Here is a 20,363-nt window from a genome sequence, read left to right as displayed (position 1 = left end):
AAAAGGAAAAGCATCCACATTATACAACCATATTTGAGAAATTTTAGCACACCTTTTCCAGAAATTGATAGAACAAATCAGGAAGGATGTAAAAGATTTGAACAAGTCAACTAACAGGGCTACGAAATAGACTCTTTTCCAGTGTACACAGAACAGGCACAAAAATTGACCCTATAGTAAGTCCTGGAGCAAGACCAAACAAATTTAAAAGTATTGAAATTATACAGAGTATTTCTCTGACCATACTTTAGCTTTTAAGCTAGAGGCAAATAGAAAATAATGAGAAATTCTTACATACATATATATTCCTAAATAATCCATGTGTCAATTAAGAAATAAATATTTTGAACTAAACTATAAGAAAGTACCACATACTAAACATGGAAGATAAAACTAAATCAGTACTTAGAAATGTATAGTCATAAATGAGTATGTGAAAAGGGAAAGGCTAAGAATTTACAAGGAGGTACAAACAAGACTGCAAAGGAAATCCAAAAACAAAACAATGTTAAGGGCATGTAAAGATGAGAGCAGAAGTCAGGGAAATAGCATTCATATATTAGATATGCTCAAGAAAGCCAAAAAGGTTTTAACAAAAATGAAATTGAGCAGCTTGTATAATTCATCAATAAAAGGAAGAAGGCACAAATAACCAACCTCAGGAATGAAAAAGGTGACATCACTACAGATGCTGCTACAGACCATGTAAAAATGAAAAGATATTTCAAGCAACTTTGCAAAAAGAAATGGAAAATTCAGTTAAACTATACAACTCCCACAAGAATACAACTTAACAGACTCAAGAAACAGACCCTTGAATAATAGCCCCTTATCATTTGAAAAATTGCACTGGATCAAGCATTTTCCCCCAAAGGAAACTATGACCCAGAAGGCCTCATAGGCAAATTCTAGCTTGCATTTAAGGAGAAGATCATGTTAGTAATACACAAACTACTCCAAAGAACACAAAAATATGCAATACTCTTTGACTCATTTTATGAGACTAACATAACCTTGAAACCAAAAGTTGAGGACAATACAAGATGACAGTATCATAGGCTAATCTCAAAAAAAAAATCCAATGTGCCAAGAAGCAAAAATCCTAAACAAGTATTATCAAACACTCCAGCAATTTATAAAGCGAATAAAACATCATGACCAAGTTGGGTTTATCTCAAAGATGGAAGGATGGTTTTAACATTGGAAACTCTAGTGGTCACCCACCCCCAATAATAAAGGAGGAAAATCATGTGAGCACCTCAGTTGGTGCAGAAAGATGATTTGCTGAGAGCCAACATCCATAAATACTCTACCTTAGGATGAGAGAGGAAATTTCTTCATTTGATAATCTACAAAAAAAAAAAAAAAAATAGAGAAAACGTGACACTTGATGGTGACATATTGAAGTGTCCACTCTCAAGTTATTCAGCATTATAGTGGTTCTAACCAGGGCAGTAAGGCAAGGAAAAAAGAAGGCATGAAAACCCAAAAAGAAGGAACAAAAGGATTATTACAAGGGATATGACTATACACATAGACAATTGAAAGGAATCTATGGGTAAACTATTAAAATTAAGAAAATGTTTTAAATTAAAATTGTTCATATATAGTAACAACAACAACAAAACACCCAGAATCTAGGAATAAATCAGAACAGATTTATACGGAGACAACTTGAGCCCTTTTTTAATCGTTTCCCTCACTCATCCCTTATAACAGTTTAGGTAGATGTTAGCATTGTAATTACCATCCTTATTTTACAAATGAGCAAACTGACGCACAGTGAGGTCACACAGCCCGTAGGGGATTGAGGTGCGCTTGGAACTGGGGTAACTGGCTTCAAAGTGGGGCCTTAACATGCAGAGCAAGAGCATCCCAAAAGCTGCACCTTCAAGGTACATGCATGGAGTCGGAGGTGATTCAGGGAGGAAGAAAAACATTGATTATTTGTTAAATTACTAGCTGGCTACACTTATTTGTATGGTTTTTGTTGAATGTCTGTTCCCCAGCTCAGTTGTAAGCTCTGTGAATACGGGCAGGTATGTATTGTATCTATGCACCAACATGGGGTCAGGCACAGAGCCGGGGTTCAATAAACATGAACCGAATATCTGAACGATGCATGTTTCTGGATTTGAGACACTGGAGAGTGAGGCTGCTGGAATAAATGTATCGAACTGTCCCAAGTGTTCATAGAACCCTTGGACTCTCATTGAAACAGCGAGCTAAGACCCTGACACCTGGGGCAACAGGCTGCCCAGGCTGGACCATCTTCTTTCCTAGTCCTGGAGCAGCTGTGTTTGCCTGGCATGTCTCGGACACTCCATCCGCTCCATTTCAAGGTTTCAGGCTTTAGTGGTGGCCTGGACTCGGCCTTCCAGGTGCTGAAGGACAATCACCTAGCAGTGGCCCTCATCCCTACGTGCACAGGGGGATCACTTGAGAAAGGCTTAAAAATCAGGTTCAGGCTTCATTTATGCAGATTCTAATTCAACTGGTCTCCAGTGGGGCCTGCATCGGTGTCTGCCTATCTATCTACCTATGAATCATTATGTACATCTATATATCTAGTCACACATACTCTATTGAAACATAAGTGTACAGAAAAGTGCACATACCCATTGGTATATTTTTAAGTTTCCAGGAGATTCTACTGTGTTGAAAACCATTCTCGTTGGCAAAACTGTAGAACAAGCGAAGTGGGCTTTTCCCACTGTCCCCCTTCAGCCGTTCTCCCTGCTGACCACATAATACTTCTCCATCTCCCCTCAATCAGCAACACCTCGTGCATTTATTTCATTCCAAAAAGAAGTACAGAGTGCCATTCCCATGCCAGGAGCCCCGGGCATGCTCATGCACCTTCACCACGTAACAGAAGTTCATAGTAACGGATGGGACATAGGATGGCAAGAGGGATGCCAGACCCCTAGAGATAGGCAAGTAGGGATCTCTGGGGAGGGAAACCCCCTCCAGCTGGGGGTCAGTGTCCCCAGCTGAGAATCATCAAATGATTTTCACTCACCTCCCCACCCCCACCAATAATGAGACTTACCTGCTGTGAACCCAGATCCCTTAGGAAATCCTCACCTGCGGATTAATTAATAAATGAATCCATTCCATGAGGCTACCTACTCCCTCCCAAGTATCTACATTTTACCAGAAAATTTCAGGTTTTCAGGCTGTTGTGAACAGGAAAGGAGGCTCTCCTGCGATCGCCTTGGGAAAGCTTCAAACAGAAGCAGAAGCATGAGAGACCCAGAACCCTCGGTGGCATGTCTCTTTGGGGAGGGCCAAATGGCACCTGCCCCTCTCTGCATTCCCTACAGTTCCAGCCTTCAACACCTGGCATGAGAAATGCAGGCTAATGTTTCCTCCTCATCAAATTTCTGAGCTAGAAGCAGGGAGCAGGGTCGTGGTTTGGCAATTAGCTATATTATATTTTGGTTTGGTAGAGCGATTGCTAAATGGAATTCACCCAGGATGGAAGGGAATTGTCCTCTGTGCGTGGATTAGAGAAGAGGAAGGGGTTCCCTCCCCCAACTCATTTAACAGCCCCAGAACCTTCCAATTTTAATTTAATGACACTAAGTACACAGATAACCATTTTTCCCTTCCCCCTGTAGAGGCTAACTTGGCCAGGGGTGGTCCAGGATGTGTCTGCTTTCTGGTGGGTTCTCCTGGTGGGAGGCTTCCAAGGGCTCAGGCCTGAACTGTTTCCAGCAAGGGTTCACTCAGCATTGTGTTGGCCATAGAATGTCCAAGCTCATTGTCCTTTCCAGACTTGTCCCCAGCAAGATGGCGAGGGAAGGAAAATGGCCTGCAGGGGCCACGGCCACCGTGCAGCAGTCGGGGGTGGCCACAGAGCTCACCTACTTGGGCCTGGGTTTCTCCAACCAGGGAGCAACCGAAGGCAAAGGAAGCGTGCGGATGAGGAGGCTCAGAAGAAGAGCGGCGGCGCTGTCACCTCGGTGGGAGTGGGCCAGGCTGGGGCCGAGAGGTCTGCATCGGAGGCCAGGGGGGCGCCTTCGCGGTGGATGCGCTGGTGCCGCACCAGGTGGGTCTTGCGGCTGAAGCTCTTGCCGCACTGCGGGCAGGAGAAGGGACGGGAGCCTGTGTGGATGGCCTGGTGGCGAACCAGGTTGGTTTTGGAGCTGAAGCTGCGGGCGCAGACGGCACAGGCGTGGGGCCGACTGCCCGTGTGCACCGCCTGGTGGCGGCCGAGGTGAGACTTGCGGCTGAAGCGGCGTCCGCACTGAGCACAAGCGAAAGGTCTGGCTCCGCTGTGGGCCCTAGAATGCGCAACTAGGTTAGGCCGCGAGCCGAAACGACGGCCACACTGCGCGCAGGCGAAAGGCCGTTCGCCGCTGTGCACCCGCCGGTGCCGTGCCAGGTGCTGCCCGTGGGCGAAGCCGCGCCCGCAGTCCGGGCACAAGAAGGACCTCTCGCTCGCCGGAGCGCCCTGGGGCGCCGGGATGTTCCGGTGCACACAGGCCAAGGGCTCGGCGGCGGCAGGGTCCACGGTAGCGCCCAGTGCGCACTCGTCGCACCCAAAGGGCCGGCCCTCGCTGCGGTGCAGGCGCTGGTGCGTGGCCAGGTTCTTTTTCCAGCCAAAGCTCAGGCCGCAGTCGGAACAGGCGAAAGGCTTCGGCCCCGGAGGGGGCGGGGAAGAGGAACCCGGCGAGGTGGGTGCGTCGGGAGAGGGCGGGACGCGAGCGGCCAACGCGTGCACCCTCTGGTGCCGCACCAAGTGCTGCTTGTGCGTGAAGCTGCGTGTGCACTGCCCGCACTGGTAGGGCCTCTCGCCCGTGTGGATGCGCTGGTGGCGGATCAGATGGGTCTTTTTGCGGAAGCGCTTCTCGCACTCGGTGCAGGGGAAGGGCCGCTCGCCGGTGTGCGTCTTCTGGTGCGACCCCAGGTGTATCTTCTGGCTGAAGCGCTTGCCGCACTCAGCGCACGGATAGGGCCGCTCGCCCGTGTGCGTACGCAGGTGGCGAGTCAGGTGGGCCTTCTTGCTGAAGCGCTTGTCGCACTCGGAACAAGGAAACGGTCGCTCGCCGCGGTGGCTGCGCTGGTGCAGCAGCATATGAGCGCGCTGCGTGAAGCTGCGACCGCAGTCGGGACAGGCGCAGGGCCCCTCGCCGCGGTGCAGCCTCTGGTGCAGCCGCAAGGTCAGCTGGTCCCGGAATCGCCGCTCGCACTCTCCGCAGCCGTAGGGCTTCTCTGAGACCGGGACCCAGCTGGCCAGCGCGAGCCCACCCAGTGTCCCTGGGGCCCCCGGGTCCAGCTTATAGGCGGCGGCCAGAGAGCCCAGGTCAGGCGCAGGAAAGGGGCCTGGAAGTAATGACAGATGCTGGGGCCATTCGACCTCTTCTGCTTCCTGTTCTTCCTTCTCCACCTTCACCTTCCGAATCATCCACTCGTGCCCTGAAAAGTCAAAACAAGCCAAGTCTATTAAGCCCCACGTCTATGTGCCAATACCACCACCATTTCCTGGAGCCCTGGGGTCTGGCTTCCGTTCTCGCCACTCTACTGGAAAGTTCCTGAGAATGACCAAATCTGAAGATTCTGCTCAGTCCCCCTCCTACCCTCTCTGCAGCAGGGACGCTGGTGACCCCTGCCTCCTAGGGGCTTTCTCCCAGGCTTGGGCATATCTCCCAGAGCGCTTCCCCTGCCTCAGAATATAAGTGTTGCTCAAGGTTCAGGTCTCAGGCTGCACTCTGGGTTCATAGGCCCAGGGTGGCTGCCGCAGACCTTCCTGTCCAGCAGGCTCCTTTCTGGAAACAGTCTCTCATCTCCAGTTGAGCAGCTCCCCTCCCATGTCCCCAAACTGGCTGCAGCTCATTAGCTTGTCACCAAACAGCTGTCCTTCCCAATCTTGGGCTGACTTCAATAAGAGGACAGCAGCCTCCTTCCAATGGCTGGGCTCAAACCTTGGAATCTTGACTCTCATCTTTGAGCTTCCCCTGCTCTGACTCCCGCTAGTGGACCTTTGTATTGCTTCCTGCTGTCTGTCAAAGCACCCCCCCACCCCCACCACCACCCCCACATATTTCTCCCTTCATTCTTGCCTCTGCAGCCAGGTAGGAAATCCCTGTTTAGCAAGAGGAGAGGATTGAGTGTACAGAGAGCCAATGAATGGTGCCAACCTCTGGAGAAGCAGGGAGGGAGCAGGTTTGAGGTGGGTTTTCCTGGAGCTTGGCTCCTCTTGGGCACTGGAATGGCCCAGCCAAGAGGAAGGAACTCGGGGTCCAGATCTCTCATGATCCCTTGGGTTCTCCTCTGCCACTAACCACTAACCAGCAGTGTGACCTTGGTTAACTTACCTCTTTGCTACCTCTCTGAGTTAAGTTTGTTAGTTTGCTTAGGTGTAAAAGTTGGACTAGTTCATGGTTCTTAAACCTGGTGCCCCATCATAATCTCCTGGAGAACTTTTACAAATCGCATCTCTGGGAGCAGGTGCATGACCTGTTCTCTTCCTGTAAAGCTCCTACGGTGATTCTTGTTTGAGAACCATTGAACCACATGATGTGAGCTCCTGTCTGGCTCTAAAACTCTTTGATAGCCCAAGCCTTGGTTACATTACACACGGACTGCCACAATTACATTTACTCCTAGGCTCTTTTCCAGATCCGTCGGTTCCAAACAACTATCAATCCTATTGGGACACTGCTTTAATTTTCACTGAGCCACTCTTCTGCTCAAGAATATCAATAGCTCCCTAATATTTACGGGATAAACTACTGTGTTTCCCCCAAAATAAGACCTAGCTGGACAATCAGCTGTAATGCATCTTTTGGAGCAAAAATATAAGACCCGGTATTATATTACATTATATCATATATTAAAGACCAGGTATTATATATTATATATCATATAAGACCCGGCCTTATAATTATATTATATATTATATAAGACCCGGGTCTTATAATAATTTTTGCTCCAAAAGACACATTAGAGGTGATTGTCTAGCTAGGTCTTATTTTTGGGGAAACAGGGCAAGTTCTAGCTGTATCTGAGGTTCATCCCAACCTGGTCCAACTTTCTAAGTACTCCCAGGCATAAGCCTTTCACTACAGCCAAGCTGGTCTGCTCTAACCCCAGTCATGCGTCAACTTTCCTGCCTCAAAGTCTTTTCTCAGCCTAGACTACTTTCCCATCCTCCACACCCACCCCCCGCAACTTGCTTTAAAGCTGAAGTCTACACTTCCCTCAAAATGCAGCACAAATGAAATGCTTGACAATTCCAATGCATGCAAGTCTCTTATGTAAACTCCTGTGGCATTTACTGTTAACACACTTTTGTGACATGGTTTATTGTTATTTGTTAATTCTTTATCCTAGCTCATATTAGTGTCAACTAGATTTTAGCTTCTGGAGGGCAGATACCTTGTGTCCTATTTCCTTATGTATCTAATAAATGTGTCTTTATGTGTGTAATAAAAATGAGGATAGTCACCATTTACTGAATGCCAACTAGAGATGACACACTGTGTGTACATTGTTACAACAAGCACAAAGTTACCCTTATCCATGTTGACAGGTGAACAAACTGAGCCTCCTGGAGGAGAGGTAGCTGATCCAAGATCACTTAGCTAGGAAATGTAGACAAAGACTCAAACCATGTCTGTGTCGCTCTAGGACCCATCTCTTTCCACTATACCTAACAGAGCCTGGACGCAGTAGGCACTATATAAATCCTTGTGGAATAAATGACATCACTCAGGCAAAAGATGATAAGGTTAGTGGCAGTGCAAGGAAGCGACAGTCGGGATTATGGTGAGAGAATTGGTTCGACTGCCCTGGGTATGGAGCACGAGTCAAACACAACGGATTCGGAACACTTGGGTACCACTGAGATCAGTGGAGATGTGAGGGAGGGAATATATTTGGGGAGAGACAGTGAAAAGGTAGACCAACACCATATATCTTCATGGGAGTTGTAATTCAAGTCATCAACAAGTCTGTACTTAGACTGGGGGAGCGAGGGGAAGTTAGGCTTTCTAGAGGACGTTCCCCTTGGTGACCAGCCTCTCTGATTCCTGTTGTACACAGACACGGAATTCCCTCTGGGTGCTGAAGCTCTACAGCAGAAAGGTGCCAGGGCCTGATTCATCTTGGGTGAGAAGGGCCTGTAGTGGCTGGCTCATCAGATAACATCTCTGGAGCTTTGCAGGGCCCCTGCTCCCTCTGCGTAGCCGCTGGTGGGATGGAGTGCTGGGAAGACTCACCTGGGCAGGAGCCTACTGGCTCAGCCTTCAGTGGGGTGCGCGCCTGGCCTCCTCTGCAGGGAGCCTCAGCCGGTTTGGTGTGGGTGCCTTCTTCAGGTCTGGGGGCCTCGTGCCCTGGCAGAGAACAGGCTACCTCAAGCTACCGCAGATGACATAGATGGACAGAGGTCCCCACTGGAGCGAGCAAGCAGAGGAGTTTGAAACCCCTGTCCCAGGCCCACCGGCAGGGACCATACCCAGCCCCTGTCATACCTGCAGGGACTGAATTCTCAGCTGCCCCAGGGCCGCCTCAGGCTCCTTCAAGCTGGGCAGCTCTTAATACTGTGCGGGTTGCAAGAGCCACAGCTGTGAGAAGTTTCTGGAATATGTGTATGCAAGGTAGTGGAAACAAGGAAGGGCCCTGCCCTGAGGCTTACATGAGGCTCCTCAGAGAGCTGGGGACCTCTCAACCACCAGATGGGCCCGTTTCATGGCAAATCATTGAAGAAGATCAGGGTGTCAAAGAGCCAGGAACACCCCTCCCTTGGGGATCTTCTCCTAGGTAGTATCTGCTTAGCTACATCCCTCGTCTCTTGCAAATCTTGCTCAAACCTCACCTTCCCAAAAGGCCTGTTCTCATACCGTATTTAGTCCTACAGCCTGGCCCAGCCCACCTAGAGTGGTCTCAGGAACCCTCCCTCTGCTTTATCCGCCAATAGTACTCATCCTTTTTGAACACAGTTTTGAAGTGCACTTATTTTTACACGGGCTGGTTGTTGACTCCCTGCTCTCACTGGGATTAAGCTTCTGGAAGGAAAGGGTCTTTGTCTATTTGGTCACTGAAGTATTCCAAATAACTAGAATGGCACTTGGCACTTAGCAGGTGCCAATAAATACTTGATGAAGAAAGGAAGACGCCACGCTGAGCCACCATCAACAGTCCCCACTTACCCGAACACATGCTCAGTGCTCTCTCTTCCCTGGGAGGGCACATCTGTTCCTGCACATTATGGGACCCTTCCCCAGGCTCACTTTGGGGGGCCATCTCCGGCTGTCCCACAGAGAATCCTGTTCCAGGTAGAAGGATGGGTCCAAGTAAAGCATCAGTACAGAGAAGGTGATCAAAGGCAGGGGCTCTTCCCTTTCCCAGCCCACCCAAGGGACGTTCCCCAACCTGCTCTGGAAGGAAAGGTCTCTAGCCAGTATGAACAAGGACAGCCAGGCTCCCCAGTGGCGTTGCCCGGTATCAACCTCAGCCCCTTTGTGTTGAGTCAAGGGCAGGTGAAGGAAGAGAGAGTAGATATAAATACCCTGTCGCTCACGGGAACGCATGTGCACATACAGCCTAGCACAACCTGCAGCATGAGCCAGGCATTCACATACACCCTGATGAAACCCAAAAGGACGCTGCCCTAAAGACTCCCAGGGGGTCTTAGGGTTTCAGTCTGTGAGGATGGCTTTGCCTTCTTTATTGTAGAGAAACAGCAGGCTCAGCAGGCCCAGTGGCCCCTGAATCCTACCCCACCCCCCCAGTTCCTTCCGTTCTGCTGGCTCACCCAGGTTGCTGAGGGCCTCCAAGGTCTCTCTCATGACAACCCTGGGCAGCTCTTCCTGGGGATCAGACCACAGACCCTAAAGAGAAAAAATATCCTTGCTCAAAGTCTCCTCAGGGCAGCTTCCACCTGGGCCCTAGTTCTGCCCAACCTCTTCCCATCAGCTATCCCCAGCCAGGAGTTCCAAAGGTGATATTGCCAGATACAAGTGAGGGAAATGAGGGAAGGTGGATTTCAGATCGCACAGAGATCTTCAAAGGTAGGACAAGAAGGAGGTCTTGAAGCCATTTCTGCAAGCTCTGGTTAGCTCTGGCTAGCTGCTCCACCTCACCTGGCAGGTCAGCCCATCAGTGCTCCCGTGGGGGTGTGGGGGGAGGGGACGTCAGGGATCAAGCAACTCTCTGGGGGAGAGGGTGGAGAGTGAGAGACCAAGGAACCATCTCCTAGGCCCTCCAGCTGTCACTGCAGGAGCTGGTGAAACAGGAGCCAGCCGAGGGATGGAGGTGAGTGTCACCATTGGGCACCGGGTAGGGCAGGCCCTCAGAGGAGGGTCCTTGCCCAAGGCAGGAAATGGCTCTGGCTTCCTCTCCCCCAAACCTTACCTCAATACCACTGCCCTTCCCCGCGGGTCTCCCCCAGGCAGGGCCACCCCGCCCTCGTGCCTCCTTCCTCATCCTCCTCCATCGGGTGCCCTGCCCCCTACTCCAGCAGACTCCCCTCCCCCCCCAAATCTCTCTGGCAACCTACCCTCTGCCCTCCCTTCTCCTGCTCCCTCTGCCTTCCGCCATCTCTCCTCACCGAATCTGGCTGGTTCCCCAGCTCCGCCCTCAGCCTCGCCCCTCCAGCTCCTCCCCCAGCCCGCAGGCCACCGACCAACCCCTCTAGGCCCCTTCCTCCTCCCCTGTCCCCCAGCCTCTCCTAGCTGTCTCCACAAAGCGCCCCCTCCCGCTCCCCAAGCTCCGGGCTGCCCTTCCCTCCCGGTTCTCCCCGGCTCCATCCCCCTCCCCGGTACACACCCTCACCCTTCCTCTCCCCTCCTCTTTTCCTTCCTCCCAACACCGCCCTCCTCCTCCCTCCAACCTGCTCTCCCCTCCCTTCTCCCTCTCCTCCCCCACTCTGGTTTCCCTTCCTTCTTTCCTCTCTTCACCTCAGTTCCCTCCCTCCTACCGGCTCCCGAGCCCTCCTCCCCCTCTCCTCACACCACCCTCCTCGCTCCCTCCCGCCTTCCCTCCCTCCTGCAGCTCTCCTTCCCCTCCGAGGCCCCCGGCTCCCTTCCCCCCTGCCTCCCCTGCAGGCTCCCGCTTCCCTCCCCACCCGGTCCCCAGAACCGTTCTTCCCCTCCCCCTTCCAGTCTGCTCCCAGGCACCCCCCAAGACGCTCACTCCGGTTGCTCTCCCCCCCCCTGCCCTCCCCACCCCAGCCTTCCAACACACCTCTGCTTCCCCTCCCCTCCCATCAGTGGCTTCCTTCCCCATTTCTGCTCCCCACTGACTTCTCTACTCCCCTCCCAAGTTTGCCTCCTCACCAGACCCCTCCCGTCCCATCTCCCCGCCTCCGTCCGCTCCCCGAGCCTCTGCGCCTAGACCTCACTCGGGTTCGGGAGCTCACCTGTCACCCCCCTTCTCCCTGCACCCCCCAACGGCCCGATCCCCGCGCCCAGTTTTTCCTCCCCCACCACCCCTCCCACACTTTCCCCCTTCCAGAGCCTCCCCTCGGATCCTCGCACCCCTTTCCCATCGGACAGCCCCCGCCCCTTTCCCCAGCCCTTGCCTTGCCTTCAGCTCCCCGTCACTCCGCTGCTCTGGACCCCCCTGACCCCCCCAGCCGAGCCCTCCTTCCCCAGTGCCATCCCCTCCCTCTTCCAGCCCGCGCCCCTCCCGGGCCCTTTCATTCCCCTCCACCCCTCCCCACCCCCTCCTGTGCCCCCTATCCCCGGGGCTGTCACCTGCGCGGAGCGGGCAGTGACTGAGTGTCGGTGTGGCAGGGGGAGCGGGTAGAGCCGCGGACTGCTGGGCGCCTCCACGGCCCGTACCTGGCGGGAGGCGAGCCAGGTCTCCCCGTTGCTGCCGGGACCCCAGCGCCCAGGCGCCCTGGCCTCCAGCCCCTGCCGGCTCTGCTCTCAATGGCGCCTGCTGCCCGCAGCTTGGGTGCAGACTGCCCGAAAGACTGACAGACTGACAGCCCTGAAACTTCGCGGGGAGGGGAGAGGAAAAGACACGGGGAGAGCGGGAGCGGGGAAGCGGAGCCCAGGAGGGGGAGGGAAGCAAGGAAGCGGGAGAGGAGCCGCGGGGCACCGGTGGGAGAAGCAGGGGACCCGGGTGTCCAGGAGCGGGGTCGCAGGCGGGCTCACGGCAGGGTCAGGCAGGCAGGTGAAGGTCTGGAGGGACGACGTCCGGGTAGGTGATGGGAAGTGGGAGCTAAGGAACGGGGAAAGGGAAGGGGGGAGGGGGAGGAGAGAGGAGGGAGAGGAGTCTGGGAGGAGGGGCACTCGGGCTTTGAGGGAGGGTGCTCGCAGGCACCGAGGGAGGAGCCATGGGAAAGGTGGGGCGCAGGGCGGGGGCGGCGAGGACTTGGGAGGACGAGGAGGGGGCGTGTTCGGGGAGGAGAACCAGTGTCTGCGCTGCTGTCTGCCTCGCTGGTGTCTGCAGGAGCCTGTCTGCCCCGCGCTCCCGCGGTGGGATCCAGTCTCCACCATCGGTCTGTGGGGTCGGTCTGGAAACTCCGGCCCCGCCTCACTCTCCACCCGAATCCCACCCGGATCCACTCTGACCCACACTGTCCGGCCTTGAGTCAGGAGGACTCTATCTGAGACCTGCCACGGGAGCCCTTGGGGCCGTAGGGAGAAGTCGAAGGAGACAGGGCAGGGCCCCTGTGTCTGCAAAGAATGGGCCCTTCGAAGTAGAAATTGAGGGTAGGGTGGCGGGGCTTTGAGCCACGAGAGCAGCGAGAAGGCAGGGTTGGTGAGGAAGGGGAGAGGCGGGAGACGCGCTGGGCGGAGACTCTGAGGGCGGGGTCCAGGTGAGGGTCTGCAGCGAGGAGGAGTCCCCTGGGCGGGTCCTCCCTCCTATGCACTGGAAAGCCTCCGGGTCAGGTGTGCAGGGGTGCCTTCAGGTCTCAGGTCCGGCTCCTCGCTGTCCCTGCCTGGGGTTATGATGTTTCTTTTCCACCTTGCCACCTGGGCACCTCGACTCCTTCTGAGAGCTCCCCACGTCCTGTCCTCCAGAGCTGATATGTGGGCTGGTTATTCCGGGCACCCTCTCCCTAATCTCTTCCTCCAATCTCCTCTGGGTTCCAGCTTCTCTCCCTCCCCCTTTAGGGGAAAGGGCGACTGTGACTCCGGTTTCTCTCAATCCAAGTGCTGCCTTATCAACCGTGGTTGGAATCCAGAGCTGGGGCGTGGGGGGTGGATGGCCCTTGGAGGGCAGAGCAAGGAGCCTCCTCCTGCCTCATAACAAGGACAGGATACCAGCGGACAGAGAAGCATGGCACACAGCAGGGGTGCAATCATTATTTGTTAACATTTAGGACAGGAGGATAGGCATGGGAACAGGTGGTACCTGGGAATCAGCTGTGAAAGGCTTTTCTACTTCCCTGGTGGGCTGTTTCGGTGAGTCAGTGCCCAACCTGCCCATGGCCCTGGGAGTAGAATGTGTAGGTTGGGTGCCAGCTCCTGCGTTTCTCCTAGTAAGACCTGCAATGGGAATGTGAGTGCGTAAGATGTGAGGGACAGTGTCTGGATGTGCATATGTAAGAGACGGATGGAGTGTCTGCCCTTTCCAAGGACCCCATTGGAGAGATCCCTGAGCAACTCCCAGCACCCTCTCTTGGCTCTGGGAGCAACGGTGGGTCCAGAAGAAATGCCTAGTGAGGCTCTGGTTCCCTACAGCCTCCTCGCCCCAGCACTGGGGCTGGGACGCTTTATCTCAGCCCCATGGGGTGACTATGGGGTGACTATGTGGGGTGCTCAGAGGGGTATCAGGTTTAGGAGATGGAGGGTTACAGAATCTGAGGCCCAGGCCACATTCCAGCCTGGGTATCCTTGGAGCTGGTAACCAGGATGTAACCAGGATTCCCCTGAGGCACCTGCTGCTGCCCCCTTCCAACCAGGCGGATGCTGGGATTATCCTGTCCTGCTGCCTTGCCCCTGGGCCACTGTCTCCTGCCTCCACCCTCCCTCCCGCCCTCCCCACCCCAGGTACTCCTCCCTGAGGCTTGCTTTCCTCCCCCTGCCTGGGCTTCCTGGTTCTGGGCCACAGGGACCCTAGGAGCCTCTCTCAGGAGACCAGGGTGGCCCCAGGCAGCCACACATAATCATTCCCCGTAAGAAGTCAGACCACAGAGGGAAGGGGACATGTCCTTCCTCTGTTTGCGCTCAGCCCAACCTCCCTGGACTTCCAGAGTGCTTGGTGGGAGAGAGAGGCATAAGGAGGCAGGAAAGGAAACAGTGGAGAGAATCATAAAGGCAGAATTTTAGGGCTGGAAGACCATATCCATCATTTGGCCTTGCGATTCTTAACCATTTTGTGGGGCCATGGCCTCCCCTTGAAAATCTAATAAAGTGATGGAACTGTCCTCAGAAAAATATGCACACGCACAATTTCAAAGTATTCGTGGAGCCCCTGAGTCCCACCAGTGCATCCCTGGGAGGCTACTGTTTTTACTGGTAAGGAAATCAAGGCCCAGAAAGGGCGGGTGGCTGTTTGGAGTCCATGGCAATTTGTGGTAGGGCCTGAGAGTGTGGAAATATCAGAGGCTCAGAGCATCCGGCTGTGGCCTAGGATACATGCACCCCTCCATTACACACACACACACCAGACAGGAGCAAGAAGGGACTGTTTCCAGGGAGAGCTGGCCTCTGAGTGGATTGTGCGGTGCACATAGATCCAATCTGGTTCCAGGCAGCTGGTGCCCCTGGGCATGGGGCTGAGATAAAGCATCCCAGCCCCAGGGCTGTCAGGCTGCCTGGGACACAGCTGCTGGGCTGCAGTTGGCGGCTGCGTGGGGCGGGGAAACCAGCACTCTGCTCACTCTGTTCATTGCCTCCCGCAAGTCCAAGCCTCACGGTCCCCGAAAGGTGACCTGTGGGGGCACCAGGCTGCCCCCTGCCCTCCTCTTTGGGATGGCATGGGCACTTACTAATGGGTAAGCAGCCTACCCCAGGGCCCTTCACTAAGATCCGTTTCCTCCTGCCCCATGACTGGGACCCTCTGCAGCAGCCAGAATCCCCTCCTGATTTCAGCCTCCTCTTCAGTTCACTAACGTCCCTGGGCATTGGCTTTTTGGGAAACAGGGTCACAGGACATGGCTTCTGGGTGACCGAGGAGGCAGTGGCAGCAGCTGTCATTCCCTCTCTGTGAGCAGGCAGTGGTGTGAGCACACGGAGACCATTCTGGTGGAGGAGGAAGTGACCCCCCGTCGGGAGCACCTGGTGCCCTGCACCAACCTCTACCATTACCAGCGCTGGGGCTGGCGGCTGGACCTGTCCTGGAGTGGACATGTGGGGCTCTGTCCCATCTACAAGTGAGTAAAGGGTCAGAGCCTGGACTGGCTGCAGAGCAGGAAAGAGCGAAAGGGCCACATTCTGAGAGTGGGGGAGGGCTGGGTGGTGCCCTGGAGAAGCAGGCCTTTGGGAAGTAGGTCTGGGTGGGCTCTCAAAGGGCAAAGAGTGCGGGATGGGGCAGCTGGATGAGTGGGCATTACTGTGAGCAGCCCATGGAGAGGCTGGATGCCTGCTGCCTGTGCCTGCCCTCCAGTCTGCCTTCCCAAGTTCATCTCACTTTGCACGTGGGGAAATGAAAACCAGGAAGGGAAATTATATTCGTCAGATAAAGCCACTCAGTAGGGAACCAGACTGAATGAGTGTCCCAGGCCATTCCTGGGGATGGTACCCGGCTGAACGCCAATGTCTTTCTCTCTTCCACCTGCTCAGTGGACCCAGGCCCCCAGAAACCTGGCCTGCTGCGTGGAACCGGACAGTGAGGGCTTGCTGCCCAGGCTGGGGCAGCACACACTGCACCCTGGGTAAGTGCCTGAGATTGGCCCAAATCGGAGGTTTCATGGAGGTGGCAGGCTGTCTAGGGAGGGAAGCTGGGTCCAGGCTGACTGACTGGGTCTGCCCCATTCTCTCCCTCTGCCTACCACAGCCCTTGCAGAAGCCAGCCAAGAGGGCCACTGCTTTGCCATGTGGCAGCGCCAGCTTCGAGCAGGCTCAGCAAATCTTCTGCAGGAAGCCTGGAGGAGTGCTGTGCCCGGCCTTGGGGACACAGCTGGTAAGATGGCCGCTCCCAGCTCCAGCCAACAGCTGCCAGGTGGGTCCTCAGCCTGCCAATAGGCACAGTCCCGGCTGTCACCCACTCCCTCACAGGCACTCCCACATGGAGTTCTTGAGCTCTGGGCCTTTCCTCAGGGCCCATGCCCACTGTCCTGTCCTCTCAGATGAGTCACCTCCCATCTCCTGCCCACCAGACTGACCATGTCTATCCACCTGCCTCCTGCTTCTTCTGCCATCCTCCCCCACACTCAGAGGCTCACAGGTGGTGCATCTCCTCCAGGCAGCACCCCCTCTCCAGCACTCCTGCAGCCCCTGGCAAGAGCTGTGGCCCAATTCTGGGGACAGCGCCAGCGTCCCTCGACCACCTGTGCCACATGGTCCGGCTTCCACTACCGCACCTTTGGCGGGTGCCACTATTACTTCCTGGGCCGCTGCACTTACCTGCTGACGGGAGCTGCTGATTCTACCTGAGCTGTCTACCTTGAGCCCAGAGGCCATTGTCCCCAGCCTGGGCACTGTCAGCTGGTGAGGGAGGGATATGGGGATGGATACAGGGAGGAAGCTGTATGTGGGAGGAGACACGCTGACCACCTTGCCCGCTATGCATCCCCTCCCAGGCCTGGGTAACGATGGGAACCGACGAAGTGCTGATCCAGGGTGGAAATGTCTCTGTGAACCGACAGCTGGTACCTAATGGGGAGTCTCGGCTGCTCCCTGGTAAGGGACAGTCTGCCCATCCCCGGGCAGGGCTCAGAAAGGGCAGTTGGCGCTGAGCCCGCTGCTTCCTCCCTGACCCCCACTGCTATTGGGAGGCATTTGGAAATGAGGGAGCCAGCTGAGGAACTAGAGGTCGTGGACCTATTTCCCCACCCCACCCCTGCAACCTACCTCTCTTAGCCCGTTCACAGTGTGACCTTGGGCAAGTCCCTCTACTTAACCACTTAACCTCTCTGAGCCTCAGTTTCTCCGCCTGCCTCCCACAGTGCCGTGAGGGAGGGTTTCATGCTACTAGATGGGACAGTCTCCGACCAGAACTTTGGTCCTGGTTGGGGTGCATGGAGTGAAGTGGGAGTGGGGTTTTGCGTGTGTGTGTGTGTGTGTGTGCGCGTGTGTGTGTGTGCATGCATGCACGTTTTGTAGTTTACTCTCTAAAGAGAACGTCCACTGCGTTCATGAACTTCTCAAAGAGGGCTGTGATGGGAAACCAATCACCTTTGTTTAAAGGGTATAAAGTGCAGAGCTCCCTAGAATTGTGAGCATCGTTCCCTTCTTCCCTTCCCTGGGTAGTCTGAGCCCTGGTGTGATGGTGGGAGGGGTGAGGAGTGTGAGCCCCCCAACCCTCTCCGCCCAGGACTGAGTCTGCCGTGGCCAGAGGACTGGCTGATGCTGTCAGGAGCTTTGGGGGTCATTGTACGGCTGGACAGATCCAATTTGAGCTCCATTTCCGTAGACCACAAGCTCCAGGGAGAGACTCAAGGCCTCAGTGGGGTCTACAATGGCCGGCCTGAGGGTAAGTGGGGCATGGTATAGTCCCTGGCTTAGGAGGCTAGGGGAGACCTGAGACTCCAGACACAGCACCTCTCTCACCCTCCCCCAGATGACTTCTTGGAGCCAGGTGGGGAGCTGGCTGCGTTAACTGCCACCTTTGGGAATTCCTGGAGGCTCCCTGAGTCAGAGGTGAGACTGCAGCCCTCAGGGAACCTGGGCTTCCTTGCTCCCACACCTGTCCGCCCACTCCTGGCTTCTGTGACGTCTCCAAGCTTCTGTTGTGTCTCTCAAGTGATGAGGCCTGGTCCTCTCCCAGATCCTCAGGGAAGGAAAGGCATGCTCAGGGTCCCATAGGAGCTCAGTGTCAGGTGCTGCCCACAGCCCCAGCTGCCTGCGTGAACTGCTCACTCAGGGGACACACTCACTGAGCTGGTCACCGACCAGCTTTGGTTAATTAGCTAGTTATCAGATCTCCTGCCTATGGGTTGACGGTGACCCCAGCTCCCCTGCGCCTACCTGGGCTTGCTACTTGGTTGCCTCCCTGCCCTCCCCACCCCAGCCCCAGGATGTCTGGGCTGCTGGTCATGACAGTGGCGCCTTGAAGCAGCCATGAGATCAGTGACCATTTTCTTGGTGTCCTTGTTCATGTGCCTCATCTCTGCCCCTTGGCCCAACTCCAATTGTCCCCAGCCTGGGTGTCTGGATGCAGTGGAGGCAGCCCAGGGCTGTGAGGACCCCCTGAAGGGCACAGAGGCAGGCGTGGAGGCTGGCCAGCTGCAGGCTGAAGCCCAGGATGTGTGATGGGCAGCCTGACTGTGAACTGGCAGGGTCCTCCCCAGAAGAGCAGGGTTGTGGGGTTTGGGGACCCTGGAGCCCATGGGGATTGTGCAGCCAGACATGTGGGCTGGGGTCCAGGGCCAAAGCCCCGCCAATGCTCCCCTCCCAGGCTCGCAGTGCGGCGGCACTTCCCGGGCCCGGAGCACCAGACTCAGGCCTGCTTCATGGCTGCCTGCTGAGGTGAGAGGCCTGGGGCACCCAGGACGGCAGTGGGGCTGGTGGGGCCCAGAAATACAGGGGTAAGGAAAGCGCCTGACCTCATAGTGCCCCCACCTGTCCGGCCCCTCCTCACAGTGGACGGTGAATGGACCCCTGGTCTCCCTGATCCCCATGCTCTGAGCAGTGCCATGGCACCATGACCTAGCAGTGACAGTGCCACCCACCCCAGAATGGAGACCAGACCTGTGCCTTGCTGCCTGGGGACCCTCACAGCACCTGCCAGACCTGTGAGTGGAAGGGAGGAGGGCACGGCGGAGGGAGTATGGAGGGGGCTGCTGTGGGCAGCTTGTCCCTTCCCGTGATCTGCCCGCATGATCTCTGGTTGTGCTTTCTCAGGACCACAGCCCCAATGCCACCTGCTCCGGAGAGCTAGTGTTCCGTCCCTGTGCCCCTTGCCCTCTGACTTGTGAAGACATCTTGGGTCAGGTGGTATGCCCTGCTGAGTGGCCCTGTAGCAGTCCAGGGGAGGAACTCTAGCCTGGGGCATGGTGTGTGTGCCTTTGAGGCTGAGCCTTCTGCAAGGAAGCCTCACTCTGGGCCTTCTCTAGGCTGCTGGTGCCCCGCAGGACAGGTGCTGGGCGGTGACGGGTGGGGTGTGTGGCCAGACAGTGCCCCTGCCTGGCGGACGGCATCCGCTACTGGCCTGGACAGCACATCAAGGCTGACTGCCAGCTCTGCATCTGCCAACACGGGTGGCCCCAGCACTGCCGGCCCAACCCTGACGGTGCCGGTGAGGTCCCACTCTTGGCCCTGCAGGAGGGGTCCCTGGTCTCCTCCAAGACCCCCCAGCCAGGCACCAGCTCCTTACAGTGGCTGCCGTCACCCCCACAAAGCCACTGACTTTCCTGGCACGTGCTAAGCACACAGAGTCCTGGGCCACAGCACTGGGCCAGCCCAGAGGGCACAGGGCTCCCTTGATTGCTAAATAACATTGATTAGATATTATTAATTAAATTAATTAGCCCCTCTCTAGTGTGTCCATCCATCCTCTTTCTTTTCACCGCTTTCCATTAGACCAGGTGGCTTAAACAACAAAAATTGATTTTCTCACAGTTATGGAGGCTGGAAGTTTGAGATCAAGGTGCCAGCATGGTTGGGTTTTAATGAGGACTCTCTTCCTTGCTTAGCTGCCTTCTCACTATTTCCTCACGTGGCAGAGAAAGCAAGCTCTCTGGTGTCTCTTCTTATAAGGGCACTAATCCCATCATGAGGGCCCCACCATCATGACCTCATCTAAACATAATTACTTCCCAAAGGCCCCACATCTAAATACCATCACATTGGGGTTAGGGCTTCAACATATGAATGGGAGGTGGGGGGGGGGACGTTCCCTTCATAGCACCTCTTTTACTTGGCTAATTCCTACCTATAAATCAGCTCAGACACCACTTCCTCAGGAATCCTTGAGTAACCACCCCATATCTTCCCATCAGCGGCACTTAAGGTGACAAAGCATGCCTTAATAAGGTCGTCTGCTTATTTCTTTCATTGTACGTGTCTCTTTATTTTGCAACTATCTATTTCTGGTCTGTTTCCCCAATAAAGTTTTGTTTCATTCAACAGTATATTCCCACAGCTTGCACAGTTCCTGGCACATGGCAGGCCACCTATGAAGGTTTTTGAATGAATGTGAAAAGGCATTGCTCTCCTTGATTAAATAAGGTCTGGAACCTTCCAGATTGACATTGGCCCTGAAAAATGCCAGGGAAACAGGCGCAAGAACAGGGAATCTCATAGCCCAATTCGAGCGCTTTGCCCTTACCGCAGGGTGGGAGAGAGCATCGTGAG

The 20,363-nt window shown here is 55.0% G+C and overlaps 2 protein-coding genes across 8 annotated transcripts; one reads left to right on the top strand and one right to left on the bottom strand.

Annotated features, from left to right (window-relative positions):
* Positions 1–15: 15 nt before the first annotated feature.
* Positions 16–12,190, bottom strand: ZNF467 (zinc finger protein 467). 7 transcript variants are annotated; one of them, XM_074315184.1, is made up of 5 exons: positions 11,706–12,187; positions 9,764–9,839; positions 9,159–9,275; positions 8,229–8,342; positions 16–5,424 (listed from the first exon to the last, which is right to left on the bottom strand). In XM_074315184.1, the coding sequence occupies exons 2-5, from the start codon at positions 9,795–9,797 to the stop codon at positions 3,938–3,940; spliced, it is 1,752 nt and encodes a 583-aa protein (XP_074171285.1). In that variant the 5' UTR covers positions 9,798–9,839; positions 11,706–12,187; the 3' UTR covers positions 16–3,937. The 7 variants fall into 7 exon arrangements, with proteins under 7 accessions (XP_074171285.1, XP_019594947.2, XP_019594948.2 ...); XM_019739388.2 differs by having other exon boundaries at positions 11,793–12,187; XM_019739389.2 differs by lacking the exon at positions 11,706–12,187 and adding an exon at positions 10,508–10,598.
* A 201-nt stretch (positions 12,191–12,391) lies between these two features.
* LOC141566994 (SCO-spondin-like) lies at positions 12,392–20,238 on the top strand. Its single transcript, XM_074315187.1, is given in 10 exon segments — positions 12,392–14,080; positions 15,122–15,280; positions 15,690–15,781; positions 15,904–16,068; positions 16,312–16,556; positions 16,649–16,748; positions 17,383–17,541; positions 17,629–17,708; positions 18,466–18,536; positions 18,651–20,238. Coding segments are annotated over 10 exon segments (1,290 nt in total). The 5' UTR covers positions 12,392–13,871; the 3' UTR covers positions 18,661–20,238.
* The last annotated feature ends 125 nt before the right edge of the window (positions 20,239–20,363 follow it).

The sequence above is a fragment of the Rhinolophus sinicus genome, linkage group LG11 (assembly GCF_036562045.2).
Source record: "Rhinolophus sinicus isolate RSC01 linkage group LG11, ASM3656204v1, whole genome shotgun sequence".
In the NCBI taxonomy this organism is placed as follows: domain Eukaryota; kingdom Metazoa; phylum Chordata; class Mammalia; order Chiroptera; family Rhinolophidae; genus Rhinolophus; species Rhinolophus sinicus.
The sequence above is the reverse complement of the archived record's forward strand: the minus strand, read 5'-3'. Positions and strand labels throughout refer to the sequence as shown.

Bases quoted from the DNA above. Each gene is read 5' to 3' on its own strand.
- ZNF467 (XM_074315184.1), bottom strand. From the start codon at position 9,797: ATGAGAGAGACCTTGGAGGCCCTCAGCAACCTGG. The intron at 9,276-9,763 runs GTGAGCCAGCAG...TACCTGGAACAG, and splicing joins GGAGGCCCTCAGCAACCTGG to GATTCTCTGTGGGACAGCCG. The intron at 5,425-8,228 runs GTGAGTCTTCCC...TTGACTTTTCAG, and splicing joins GCCAGTAGGCTCCTGCCCAG to GGCACGAGTGGATGATTCGG.